This window comes from Lemur catta, chromosome 1 (genome assembly GCF_020740605.2).
Source record: "Lemur catta isolate mLemCat1 chromosome 1, mLemCat1.pri, whole genome shotgun sequence".
NCBI classification, from domain to species: domain Eukaryota; kingdom Metazoa; phylum Chordata; class Mammalia; order Primates; family Lemuridae; genus Lemur; species Lemur catta.
Window position 1 is genome coordinate 174,081,405 of NC_059128.1, and position 15,085 is coordinate 174,096,489.

Here is a 15,085-nt window from a genome sequence, read left to right on the forward strand (position 1 = left end):
TACTCCTTGAAAACAGCAAGGATGAAAGCTTTTGCTCATCACAGCAAGTTCAACTTAATGTGCACCTGCTGCATAAGTACATTCCAGCACAGTTATTCTGCTCTTGGCATCCTTAATTCCCGTAGGGGCTGTCTTATCAGCTGTACTCAGTGTCTTCTGGGGCAATATCACTGAAACAGTGATGTTTGGTCAGCATTATAGACTTGTTTTGATGTCAGGTATTCATCAGCAATGACCTTGGCAAACTTGGCAATGAATTTCTTTGATGCTTTGTGATAAGCATCATCACACCTAACCTTTTAAAATTCAATGCTGTGTCTTTTCTTAAATTTCTGCAACAAGCCTGTTGAATGCTCATGATTCTCTTTAATTTTCAGATCTCTGTGATAGATCTTTGCTTATTTCATTATCTGCATACCATTCAGTGGCATGTGTTCACTGTAGTGCTGATGGATACAATCTTTCCATACACAACTGATATCTTCATTTTCAGCTTTATACAGTATTTTTGTATTTTTCATTAACTTCTTTTTTTTTTTTCAGACAGAGGTTCACTCTGTTCCCCGGGCTAGAGTGCCGTGGCATCAGCCTAGCTCATAGTAACCTCAAACTCCTGGGCTTAAGCGATCCTCCTGTCTCAGCCTCCCGGGTAGCTGGGACTACAGGCACGAGCCACCATGCCCGGCTAATTTTTTCTATTTTTAGTTGTTTCGCTAATTTCTTTCTATTTTTAGTAGAGATGGGGTCTCGCTCTTCCTCAGGCTGGTCTTGAACTCCTGAGCTCAAGCAATCCTTCCACCTCGGCCTCGCAGAGTGCTAGGATTACAGGCGTGAGCCACCACGCCCGGCCTTTCATTAACTTCTGATCATCACTTTCAGCATAGAACTTTAACAACTTATCCTTTTGTTTCTTCAGGTCATATATGGTGTTTTGACTGTGACCCTTCCCATGAGGTCAAGTGTAGAATTTTCAATTTGTGGCGTCCCGTCAGCACCCAAAAACTTTGGATTTTGGAGCATTTCAAATTTGGGGTTTTCAGATTAGGGATGGTTAACCTGTACCACAATATGTTTACCCATTCTCCTGTTGATGGGTATTGGGTTATTTCCAGTTCTTAATTACTATGAATATTCTTGTACAAGACTTTTTTAAAACATACTTTCCCCTCTACTCTTGGTAATTACCTAAGAATGGAATCACTGGGTCCTAGGATAAATGTATGATTAACTTTATGAGAAACTACCAGGTAGACATGCAAAAGGCTTGTCCATTTTATACTTCCACTATCAGTGTATAAAAATTTCAGGCTGGGCCGGGCGCAGTGGCTCACACCTGTAATCCTAGCACTCTGGGAGGCTGAGGCAGGCGGATCGTTTGAGCTCAGGAGTTTGAGACCAGCCTGAGCAAGAGCGAGACCCCGTCTCTATTAAACATAGAAAGAAATTATACAGACAGCTAAAAATATATATATAAAAAATTAGCCGGGCATGGTGGCGCATGCCTGTAGTCCCAGCTACTCGGGAGGCTGAGGCAGGGGGATTGCCTGAGCCCAGGAGTCTGAGGTTGCTGTGAGCAAGGCTGACGCCACGGCACTCTAGCCAGGGAACCAGAGTAAGACTCTGTCTCAAAAAAGAAAAAAAAAAAAAAATTCAGGCTGGGAGTGGTGGCTCACACCTGTAATCTCAGCACTTTGGGAGGCTGAGGTGGGAGGATAGCTTGAGACCAAGTATTCAAGACTAGCCTGGGCAACAAAGAGAGACCCCGTCTCTACAAAAAGAAGAAAAAAAAAAAAAAAGAAAAGAAAATTTCACTTGCTCCACATTCTCACTAATATTTGGTATTGTCTATCTTTTAATTTCTTTTTTAAGAGATGCTGTCTCACCCTGTCACCCAGGCTGTAGTGGCACGATTATAGCTCACCATAGCCTTAAACTCCTGGCACATACCACTACACCTGGCCAATTTAAAAATTGTTTTTATAGACAGAGTCTCGTTATATTGCCCCAGGCCTGTCTCAAACTCATGGCTTCATGAGATCCTCCCATTTCAGCCTCCCTAGTAGCTGGGATTATAGGCATGAGCCATTGTGCCTGGCTAGTCTTTTAATTTTTTTTCCCATTCTACTCGGAATGTAGTATAGTGGTATCTCTTTTTTTTAAATGTACATTTCCCTGATGGCTAATGATATTGAGCACTTTTTCATGTTCTTGTGATTTATATATCTAGCTTTGTGAAATGGCCTTTCAAATATTTTGGCCATTTTTAAAATTAGTTTCTTTATCTTTTCACCACTGAGTTGGAAAAGTTGTTTATATATTTTGGATACCAATCCTATGCACATATAAGCCATCAGTCTGTGGCTTATCAGCTCATTTTTTAACAGTGTCTTTTTTTTTTCTTTGTTTATTTTTTTGAGACAGGGCCTCACTCTATTGCCCAGGCTGGAGTGCAGTGACGCAACCACAGTTCACTGTAGCCTCCAATTCCTAAGCTGAAGGGATCCTCCTGCCTCAGCCTCCCCAGTAGCTAGGACTGCAGGTATGCACCATTATGCCTGGGTAAGTTTCAAAATTTTTTTGTAGAGATAGGGTCTCACTATGTTGGCCAGGCTGGTCTCGAACTCACAGCTTTAAGTGATCCTCCTGCTTTGGCCTCCCGAAGTTCTGGGATTATAGGCATGAGCCACTGCACCCAGCTTAACAATGTCTTTTGATAAGCACAAGTTTTAAAAATTCTGGTGAAATCTATTTTCTCAATTCTTTCCTTTTATGATGAATGCTTTGTGAATTTTCATTTAAATTCTCTTGAGTTTGCTTCAAGAAATTTTATAGTTTTAGCTTTTACATTTAGATCTATGATATAGTTTCAACTAAGTTTTGTGTATGGTATGAGATATAGGTCAAGATTCACTTTCCTCTATACACGTAGCCAGATGTTCCAGCACAAATTGTTGAAAAGCTCTTTCTTTACCCATCAAATTGCCTTGGTGCCTTAACTGAAGATGAATTAACTTCACAGTGTATGGACTCTTTCTGTTATAATTGATCTATTACTACACCAGTAACAACATACTAACTATCTTGATTACTGTAGCTTCATGGTAAGTCTTGAAATCAAGTCATGTTAAGTCCTCCAACCTTGTTCTTTATGTGGATTGTGCTGGCTATTCTTTGCAATTTTATAAAAACTTTAGAGTCAAATTTCCATTTTCTGCATAAAAACCTGCTGGGATTTTCAGTGGATTATGTTGAGTTTGAAGAACAACTTGGGAATAATTTATATCTCAACAATGGTAAATCTTCTAATCCATGAACATGGTATATCACTTCATTTATTTAGATTTTCTAACTCTCAACACTGTAGTTTTCAGGCTAGAGGGCTTACTCATATGTTATAAAATTTATAGCTGTATATTTTATAGTTTTAATCCTATTTTAAGTAAAATTTTAAAAGCTGTTAATTTTTAAAATTTCATATTTTCCAATGGTTTGTTGCTAATATATAGAAATACAATTAGCTTTTATATTAGTATTTTGTAAATACTAATGCCACTTGCAAATAGAATTTTACTTTTTCCTTTCTAATCTGCATGCCTTTTACCTCTTTTCCTCAATTTGACTTTCAGTAAAATATTAGAGAGTAGTAGTTAGAATGGATATCTTTGTCCTATTCTTGATTTTTACAGGGAAAATGGTCAGTCTTTTACTACTAAGTATGTTATTTGTAGTAGGATTTTTTTATATTCCCTTTATCAAGCTGAGGAAGTTTCCTGTTATTCCCAGTCTGTTTCCATTAAAATTGGATGCTGAATATTGACAGCCTGGTAAGTTATATTGCAAACTAACCATATTTTTCTGAAATAAATCCCATTTGGTCATGAGTATTATGCTTTTTATATATTGTCAGATTCTATATTGTGTTATTTTCTTAAGAGTTTTTGTATCTACTTTTAAGGCAGATATCAGTTAGTAATTTTCTTTTCTTATAATGCCACTATTTAGTTTGGGTATCTGGAATATACTGGTATAATAAAATGCTGGGAAGTGATCCCCTTCTTTTATTTTCTGAAAGTTTATGTATTATTTCTTTCTTAAATCTTTGCTAGAATTCACAAGTGGAAATATTGGGGTCTAGTAGATATAAGACTATTCATATTTTTATATCTGTCAGTTTTGCTAAGTTGTGACAAATGTATTCATTTCATCTAGGCTGGTGAATTTGTGGCATAAAGTTGCTCATAATATTTCTTTTCTTTCTTTTTTTTTTTTTTATTTCAGCTCTTCATGGGGGTACAAAAGCTCAGATTATATACATTGTCCGTGTCCCGCCCATCCCCCTGAGTCAAAGCCTCAAGCGTGTCCATTCTCCAGACAGTGCGCCTGGCACTCACCATGTAGTCATACCTCCATCCCCTCCCCCCACCCCCCATCTCCCCGAGTCAGCACCTTCAAGCATGACCATTCCCCAGACAGTACGCAATGCACTCATCATGTAGGCATACACTCATCCCCTCCCTCTACCCCTCATCTCAGTCTGATATCCAATTGGTATCCTTCCCCGATGTGCATTTAGGTGATGATCAGGGAAACCAATTTTCTGGTGAGTACATGTGATGCTTGTTTTTCCATTCTTTGGATACTTCACTTAATATAATGGGTTCCAACTCTCTCCAGGAGAACCAAAAAGATGTCGTATCACCGTTATTTCTTATAGCTGAGTAATACTCCATGGTATACATATACCACAGTTTACTAATCCATTTGTGGATTGATGGGCACTTGGGTTGTTTCCACATCTTTGCGATTGTGAATTGTGCTGCTATAAACATTCAGGTACAGGTGTCTTTGTTATAGAATGACTTTTGTTCTTCTGGGTATATGCCCAATAATGGGATTGCTGGATTGAATGGTAGGTCTACTTGAATCTGTTTAAGGTATCTCCATAATGCTTTCCACAGGGGTTGCACTAGTTTGCAGTCCCACCAGCAGTGTATGAGTGTTCCTGTCTCTCCGCATCCATGCCAACATGTGCTGTTTTGGGATTTTTTGATAACTATCCTTTTACTATATGTGAGATCTATAGGTTGTCTCCTCTTTCATTTCGACTATTGGCAATTTCTGTGTCCCCCACCCATTTTTGTTTGTTTGTTTTTTTACTTTCTTGATCAGTCTAGCTAGGATTTGTTAATTTTATTAATCTTTTCAAAGGACAAACTTTTCATTTCATTAATTTTTCTCTATTATTTGTTCATTTTCCATGAATTTCTGCTCTTATCTTTATTCTGCTATCATTCTGCTTAGTTTGGGTTTAATTTGCTCTTTTTTTCCTAGCTTAAGGGAGAAGCTTAGACCATTTATTTATTTTTTATTTTATTTTTTTGAGACAGAGTCTCACTCTGTTGCCTGGGCTAGAGTGCCATGGCATCAGCCTAGCTCACAGCAACCTCACACTTCTGGGCTTAAGCAGTCCTCCTGCCTCAGCCTCCCAAGTAGCTGGGACTATAGGCATGTACCACCATGCTCAGCTAATTTTTTCTATATATATTTTTAGTTGTCCAGTTAATTTCCTTCTATTTTTTTTTTTAGTAGAGACAGGGTCTCACTCTTGCTCAGGCTGGTCTCGAACTCCTGAGCTCAAACAATCTGCCCACCTTGGCCTCCCAGAGTGCTAGGATTACAGGCATGAGCCACCGTGCCCAGCCTAGATCATTCATTTTAAATCTTTTTCTTATTTAGTATAAACATCTAGAACCTTAAGTTTCCCTTTAATTCCTGTTTTAGTTGCATCATACAGACTGTGATATGTTGTATTTTAATTATTATTCAGATCAAAATATTTTTTTCTTTCATGTAGAGGTTATTTAGAAGTGTGTTATTTTCAAAATATTTGGGGATTTTCCAGATCTTTGCTATTAATTTCTAATTTTATTCCATGTGATCTGAGAATAGCCCCTATATGATTTCACTATTTTTAAATTTATTGAGACATGTTTTATTCACTCAACATTTAAGTGAATGTTTCTTTATTCACTTAAAAAGAATATGTATTCTGCAGTTGCTGTATTATTCTATAAATATTAATGAGGTTGAGTAGGTTTATAGCATTATTCGAGTCTTCTTTACTCTTACTGATTTTCTGTCCTCTTGTGCTATTAATTTCTCAGAGAAAAGTATTGAAATTTCCAACTATAATTGTCGATTTGTCTATTTCTCCCTTCAGTTCTGACAGTTTTTGCTTCATGTGTTTGAGGCTCTGTTATTAGGTGTATCTACATTTAGGATTTTTATGTCTTCTTTTTTTTTTTTTTTTTTTGAGACAGAGTCTCGCTTTGGTGCCCGGGCTAGAATGAGTGCCGTGGCATCAGCCTAGCTCACAGCAACCTCAAACTCCTGGGCTTAAGTAATCCTTCTGTCAGCCTCCCGAGTAGCTGGGACTACAGGTATGTGCCACCATGCCTAGCTAATTTTTCTCTGTATTTTTAGTTGGCCAGATAATTTCTTTCTATTTTTTTTTTTAGTAGAGACGGGGTCTCGCTCTTGCTCAGGCTGGTCTCGAACTGCTGACCTTGAGCGATCCACCCACCTCGGCCTCCCATAGTGCTAGGATTACAGGCGTGAGCCACTGTGCCCGGCCGATTTTTATGTCTTCTTGAACTGATTTGACTCTTACCAGTATGAAATATCTCTTTATCTCTGGTAATACTCCTTGTTCTGAAGACCACTTTGTCTAATAATAGTAAAGCCAATCCAAACTTATCCTGGAAATTTTCATGCACATAATGAAGAGAGTAGCTAAATCTTATTAACAAAACATAAATAGTTTAAAACCCATTGCTCACTAACTTATTGAAATAATCTCTGATTAAGAATACATGTGTATATATAATTAGTTCATACACTGACCTCATCAATAAAAGGTATTAATACCACAGCTTCCCATTCCTGTTGTTTCCCATTTAGGTCAGTTTTAAAATCAGGTGGATAATATTCTATAATTGGAGAGTCTTCACTGGTCATCAAATGCTGTGAAAATACAAAATAGTGTTAAAGAAATATAAGAACCAAAATCAGTGTAGTTTTTTGTTAATTTATTTATATTTCCTCACATTACAGTTTAAAATTAATTTCTAAGGAAAGCAAACTAAAGTTTTATATCTTAGATATGTTGCAATATACTTGCTATATTTTGATTTTCAACTATAAGAATTCTAACTTCATTGCTACTCATCACTTTCCTATTTTACTGATCTAGTTATACAGCAAAACTATCTTTACTTTGAACATTAATTTTGCCATTACTTTTTATTGTCTTTTCACCCTATAAAACCCACCACCTAAATTGTTTTCTTCTTCAGACTTCATTTCACAGGCTTCTAAAAGTCCTCCATTTTTTAACTCAAATTAACAAGTTGCCTTTATGTCCTAATAACCTGTATTAAGTAAAATAACAACTGTTATCTAAGGCTGTAGTCCCCAACCCCTGGGCCACAGGCTGGTACTGGTCTGTGGCCTGTTAGGAACCAGGCCGCCCAGCAGAAGGTGAGCCAGCGAAGCTTCATCTGTATTTACAGCTGGTCCCCATCCCTTGCATCACCGCCTGAGCTCTGCCCCTCTCCATCCTGTCTGTGGAAAAATTGTCTTCCATGAAACTGGTCCCTGGTGCCAAAAAGGTTGGGGACCATTGATCTAAGGTAATTTAAAAAGAAAAAAAAGTCCTAAGATCTCAAGAACCACTGCACCATGACTATCAAAGAGAAACAGTCTGTAATGCACCTTTTTATTAGAGTTTTATAAGAGAGGTAGACAAAGAAAGCATAAGGATGTCTTCTAGAAGATGCATATCGAAGATATAAAATTTTTAAAACCCAGCATATTCTCAGGGTGATACTCAAAATATTTAATAAACAGTATGGCATGGGCAGTGAGCAATTAAAACAGATGTGGCCGTAAAATACTTGCATGGTCATCTGGTCCAGAGTGGTTGAATATCAAAGCTTAACATAATTGAAGGCAGGAAAAAAAGCATCAAAGAAACTTAAGAAAAGAAAAAAGGGACAGCGGGATCAAAGATAGGTTAAGGTTCAGAAAGATGCAGAAAGGAGCCTGACACCATTAAAGTAGCAAAAGGTACGTGTGGTGTGTCTACTCCATCCTGGGACCAGACCATGTAATTATTATAAAAGAACAGATTGATACCCTAGAAGGACTAAGTAAAGTTTACCTTCAGAATCACCTTAGTAGGCATAGTGTAATTTTGGTGACCATATCACCCCTGAGATATCTTCTTCCTATTATGTGAAATATGTTAACCAAAGAAAGGCCTTTCATTTCACAATCTGATAAATGAAATACTTAAAATCCAAATATATACTAAGGTAATACTGCATTTAGATAAATGGCTTATTAGAATCACTACTATTCTAAAAGGAAGGAATAAAAGAGAAGAGGAATGAACCTGCAAATGTTTGGACAAAGTAGACAGTTTCAGATTTTGGCTGTTTTAGTTTACTGTCTTCAGTGTAGAGACAAAATGTGCCAAAAATGAAACTAGGCTCTGAATGGTTTATGGAGTTTCTTTGCATTTTTAAAACAAAGCTAACTTTAAATCAAGGAATTACTTTTCAAGGGACCTGTTAAAGAAATACTATATTTAAAACTAAAACTAAATATATTTAGCTATTAAATAACTTAAGGTATTATTGTTTCTAGGTTTGCCAGAGGAGCTCCCAAATTTCAAAAAGGACATAAAAGACATTCAATTCTAAAACCCACCTGGTAGCATATAGGAAGCAAATTTTTGCTAGCTGCTGGAAGTACAGCAAGAAGCTGTTCAAAGGGCTTAAAAGGTTTTCCTAGTTCAAAATGTATTTTGAGTGTACTGATGTTGCGGATATCGGACAGGAATGGTGCATAATGATAAGGATAATACCTATAAAACAAAACTGAGTTTTAAACAACTGTAACTTTATGAAACAGGTCAATATTAAGTACATACTTTTTCCATATTTTATTTTAACAACGCATAGCAATAATTTTAAAGAAAAACAAAGTACCATCCATAATTTTACCATTTGAATGTAAGAAATTAGTGTTGTTGGAAAATTTAGGTCATGTAATGGCAACAAACATTGTATTTCCTTAATTTTTAAAGTGTAGTTTCACATTTCTAAAATTGGGATGTATCAGGTAATTGAAGGATACATATAATATAATGCTTCTTTTAGTTCCCCAAATGTTGATCGTGAACCTTCCAATTAATAGATTGGATCAGAAGTAATACGTAGTCAGAAAAGTTTCAGTTTGGTCACTTGGGCCTGGGACTGGAAAGCAAGGGGCTGGGAACAGCTGAATGTTCTCATAAAAGCACTAATCAGTTTACAAGGAGAGCGAGAATCATGAGTCTGAGCTTATATGGCCATTATCAGTCAACTCTAAGAACTTTTACCTTTGAATTAGTATGCATATTATTCGATTTGTGATAAGGATTAAATTATGTATCAATCACATCCACTAATTATTTTTGTTTTGAATACCTTTAACTACATCTTTAACTACAGGCATAAATATTTCTACAAAGCTTCGAACATACAATTTTAAAAGTTTTTAAAAATTTCAATATGCTCTGAATGTTTGACTCAGGATACCAAAAAAATTGAACAAATGTTTTTATATTCCATAATTATGCTATACATTTCAAGACAATGGGGAAAGGTAGGAGGTAGAATGGCATGTGGAATAGAAAATACACAGACTTTGGAATCAGATAGGCTTAAACTTGATTCTTAGGTATACAATCTTTAGGAAGATTACTTAACCCTTCTGAGCCTCAATTTCTTTATCTAAAAAAGGGAGAAAACAATCTTTACTCCAAATATTTGTGAAGATTATATGAGAACATGCTTTTTAAGTGCCTGGCCTTAATGTCTAGCAATACAATAGGAGTAACTTAACATTCATCCTCTTAAAAAAATGGCAAATCAAGGATTTTCTTCATTAGATTGTTCTTCAAAGGGGCCCTGAGAATCAGGTTAGTGATTGTAAAAATTTTTTTCAAAGGCTAGTAGTAAGTGAAATCATAATTAATACTGCATTATTTTGCATTGGTTTGTATTGCTGGATGGCACTCTGAAACAGAGCCTAGCAGAAGTGCTTTGAATAAAACAAAACAAAACAACATAGAGCTATGTTATCACCTAAAAGCCTCGACTATTCACTGTATCATTTTTTGGTTTGTTATTTTTCTATTTTGGTGAACAGTTTAGAAATGTAGATGGAATTTGCTGGAATAGGAAACATGAGAGAAATGGAGAACTATTATTATTTTCAGTAATATCAAATAATTCCTTTTTCTTTTCTTCTTCACCCTTTTAGCCTAATATACAAATAGCCCATTTTTCCATATTATTCCTGATAAAGAAAAAATGTAGAGACAATATAATGAACACCCACACATAGCCATCACCCAGACATAATAATTATCAAGACTTTGTCAAACTTAAGTCATCTCGATAGAAAATTTTAAATCCTTACATTAACAAGGACCTCTTATTATGGGTCATCTGCTAGGGCTGGAAGCATCTTTGTTAGATAAAAGTTTTTAAGTATTTTCATTTAATAGATTACCTGTATTTCATTTAAACTTGGTTGTATGAATCTTTAAAAAAAATTACCATAAGAAGAAATAAAAGAGATCCCTGAATGAGATTCTAGTAGAATAAACTATTATAAAAATACAAACATTATTTTTGCTTTTATTCTCTCACCAGCTCCAGGACTGAACTCCATGATAGTAATAGTGCAAAATCCACTGTATTGCCTGTACATAACATGAAGCTTGATCAGCGAGAAAGTCACTGAAAATAGAAAGGAATATTTTCATTATAACATTTTCAAGATATGCCAGTGTCGTTAGAGCACATCTGCTGATACAACATTTTTACCTCACATGGTTTATTTAATCAATGAATTAGCTAAAACTTATAGCTAAAAATTATAATTAGAAAAATTCCAAGCTGGGTGTGGTGGCCCACGCCTGTAATACTAGCACTCAGGGAGGCCAAGGTGGGAGGATCACTTGAGGTCAGGAGTTTGAGACCAGCCCAAGCAAGGGTGAGACCTCGTCTCTACTAAGAATGGAAAAAATTAGCCAGGCGAGGTGGCGTGCACCTGTAGTCCGAGCTACTTGGGAGACTGAGGCAGGACGATTGCTTGAGCCCAGGAGTTTGAAGTTGCTGTGAGCTAGGCTGACGCCACTCTAGCCCAGGTACCAGAGTGAGACTCTATCTCAAAAAAAAAAAAAAGAAAAGAAAAGAAAAAGAAAAATTCCAAATTATTTTTTTAAAAAATTCCATCCTGTCACATGAAAGGTTTGCTTTATCATTTTCTTAAGCAACTATCAAAATTGTTAAACCTGACATGCATATTTACTCAGTTAATGTAGTACACCTTTGGTTTAAAGTCTGAAGATTTACCCAATGAAGTTCTCTATACAAAGTGAGACTACCACTCTCTTAAATAGTGGGGGTGGGATTGTGAGAGGTATGGAAATCTTTATCTGGGAAGATACCTGACAGAAGCAAAGGAGCAAATCAGGAAGATCTTAAAATCTGGTTATGGAAGCTTAGAACACTCTTTGAAAAGTGCTATATCTTTGTTTTTTTTTAAAATAGATATCCATGAGCTGTTCTGAAAAGTGTTCTATCTGCTGAACAATATTCCCTCTAATTCCTTCTTTCTGAAAAACCAAACCGCCATCATTTAAAGTTCGGGTAAAATAAATCTTCAAATCACCAAAAACAAAAACAAAAAAAAACCCAACAAACAAACAGAAAAAAACAAAACCCAAAACCAAATAAAAACCCTAGGATAAAGCCAAAATATCTCCATATTTCTGGGAGGTATGGTTTTGAACATGAAGCATATTACTGTTTTTATTATAAAAGAAATATTTCATTACTGAAGATCTAGATAATCAAGAAAAGCATTTTTATCACATTATAGCAACACTGTATGTTTCTTTTTTCTATATTCAGATTGGTTTTTTTCAACTATTAAGGAGAATATACTGTATGTATGATTTTGTGTCCTGCCTTTAAAAATCTGTACTTAATAACATACTATAAGCATCTTTCCAAATTGTTATGAACTTTCTGCAAGTATCAATTTAGCAGTTCTGCAGATTTTGGACATGGGGTAGGTCACAAAGATCGTGATAGTGCTGATGAAGCAAAGGCTGATTATGATGAGCCTTCTTATTGGACATTTACATTATTTTTAATTTTTTACTAGTATAAATAAATTTGTCAGAGACATCCTTGTGTACAAGGATCATTTTCTCTGTGGAAATTTTTATCATAGGAATATGATATATATCAGAATTAGTATCACCTTCTCCAAAACCATACTAATTGAAAGATCTATAGTAATTTATGAAATGAAAAAATTCCTTCCTCCCATTGCTTTATCAAAATCATGCTGTTTTTTTAAGAACTGTACAATCTAATTTTCACTACTTAAAGTAAAAGCACTGGCAAAAACGTACTCAGATACTACATCAACCCCCATCTTCGTCATGTAATATGTCCTTTTATATTGCCTAAATTCAGTTTCGAATAGGTCATCATCTTCAGTCTCATCTTCTAAATTATCTGGGAAAAAAGCCAGAAAGATAGTGACTGACAATTATGAATATCCTGTTTTGCCACCTAATGTTTTGATAAATGCATATCAAAGTTGATGCTTATAAGTTATCACAGAAATCTGTTTCACCCAACATTACTAAATTAGTACTAATAAATAAAAAGGTATAACAACTATTTTGTCAAAATAATACTTATCAAAATACACAGTTTGTACTCACCCTTAGAAGTCACCACTTCACTTTCATTTTTGTCTAAAGCAGCCCAACATATAGAATTTTCTTGGCTCTATAAAAATTATAAAACAACATAAAATGAATGGCAAGATATATTTCAAAGTGAGATGTTTAACAGGGGGATTTTAAAAATACTAAAAATAATTGCAATGATCCTTAAGAGACACTCTGTAAAAGCTTATTTAAAAAAAAAATCTTTAAATAACGTACAAACATTTTTAGTTCTCACTTGTTTCATAAAGCTATACATTTTGATTATGTAGAATTTAGTATTCAGGCCCTTCAAAGATCTGTAAGTAATCCTCACCAATATAAAGAAAAAAATATATAATTATATATGTGCTCTAAAGAAAAAATACTTCAAGAATATTTCATTTTTTTAGAGGCAAGTACACAATATCAAATCCTTTTCTCATTTATCAATGTTAACATTTTTATATGTCAAATTCTGGGCTACTGTTAACATAATCTATTTGTTTATGCTTGAATTCAATGGTTACAAATGTCACCTATTTTCTGTATCTCTGGATACACCATTCTTTTTTTTTCCTGAGGCAGGGTCTTGCTCTGTTGCCCTGCCTAGGGTGCAGTGGTATCATCATAGCTCACAGCAGCCTCAAATTCCTGGGCTCAAGCAATCCTCCTGCCTCAGCCTCCCAAGTAGCTGGGACTACAGGCATATGACACCACAAAGGTCTCACTCGTGCTCTAGCTAGTCTCAAACTCCTGGCTTCAAGTAATCCTCTTGCCTTGGCCTCCCAAAGTTCTAGGATTCCAGGCATGAGTTCTAGGATTACTGGCCCCTTCATTCTTAAGTCTCTGTTATCTATCTTCTATTTCTTCATTTCTCTTCCATGTAACCCATTTGCTTTTCTACAGTTCTTCCATCTTACAATATCCTTCACATCTTGCCCATCTGTTTTTCCTCCCTTGTGATCTCAATCCTTTCCTCCTCTATGCTATGATTGCCAATCTATGGCCAATGATTCCCTTTAGTTCTTCCTATTCACTTATCCCCATTACCTTTTCTTCATCCAACCTATTACCTCTATTCAACTTCCTATGCCTGGGCTATTCCTGCATAGTGTCTCTAATGTTAGCCATATATAGCTGGAAGACTGGTGAAGTTCAAGGACTGAGCTGAGGTGGGAGATCCCAGGGATTATTGACCGGTAAGGTTTCTGGCACAGGTTCCCAAAAATTTGCAGAGCATGTTTTCTTAGGAGAGAAAAACAGAATGCAGACTGACTGCTGCCAAGTTCCACTGAGGAAGAGCTAAGTAATTAGAAGGAGTATACTGGAGAAAACCAGGATAGTTGCCCCTCCTGGCAAGATTTATTAGGTTTGAACCTAAATAGACCCAGCACAGCAAAGATAGTGCAGGAAACTCATCAAACTCCAACAACTATGAATAGGCTGGGGAAATTTTCAGAAGAGGTTTATTTTTCAAGCTAACACAAGACATTCTTTGGAGCTTACTAGAGATGTTTTGCAGGGCACCAACATATTCTAATTGATTTTATTATTTATTTATTAGGCACATAACATTTACTAGATATTGCACTATTAATTACTCTTAACCTAGTCTATTGTATTTTACATGACTTTATATATAAATCATTTCTAGAGAAAAATCACTGATCTAGTTAATGCTCGTAATGTGAAATGTTATAAACATCCACATTTAAAAAACTAGTCCATTGTTTTAAAATAACATGTTTTACATAATTGTTTTAAAAAGATAACTAATAGCTGGGATCTTATATTTAGAAATGTTTTCAACTTTTATTAATAGAATGGAAGAGCAAAGAAAACACAATGTTCTTTAAGGGTAAAAATAAGAAATTAATTTTTAAAGATCAGATTGAAATGACAGAATCTAACAGGAAAAAAAGAAGCCAAAACAATTTCTTCAATGCCTATAGAAAAGAAGAAACAAAAATGAAATGAGGCAACCCCAAAATCATAAGAAGGAAAATGAGAAACAAGGAATATCAGTTTTACCTTTACAGCTAAAAAAATGAAAGGACACCTAAAAAAATGAACACCTTTGATTTTTTCTTTTCCTTGTAATTCTTGGCTTCTTCTGCTGCGACACCTGCTGCTTCATTGAGGTACTTGTTACCAACTTTGCTTTCAAACCACTTTAGGTCCACGAAAACTTCACTGAAGTGTTCCCGATCAAACTGTACAGAAATATTTAAATTCATT

General features: G+C 35.5%; 1 protein-coding gene across 8 annotated transcripts in view; it reads right to left on the reverse strand.

Moving 5' to 3' along the window:
- XRN1 (5'-3' exoribonuclease 1) overlaps positions 1-15,085 on the reverse strand; it is a 124,220-nt gene that overhangs the window by 85,788 nt on the left and 23,347 nt on the right. For all 8 annotated transcript variants that reach the window (XM_045539379.1, XM_045539382.1, XM_045539383.1 and 5 more), the window contains exons 10-15: positions 14,923-15,060; positions 12,860-12,926; positions 12,542-12,647; positions 10,764-10,853; positions 8,773-8,929; positions 6,904-7,023 (exon numbers count right to left, since the gene is read on the reverse strand). In XM_045539379.1, coding sequence (XP_045395335.1) covers positions 6,904-7,023; positions 8,773-8,929; positions 10,764-10,853; positions 12,542-12,647; positions 12,860-12,926; positions 14,923-15,060 — 678 coding nt within the window. The remainder of the gene's footprint in view (positions 1-6,903; positions 7,024-8,772; positions 8,930-10,763; positions 10,854-12,541; positions 12,648-12,859; positions 12,927-14,922; positions 15,061-15,085) is intronic.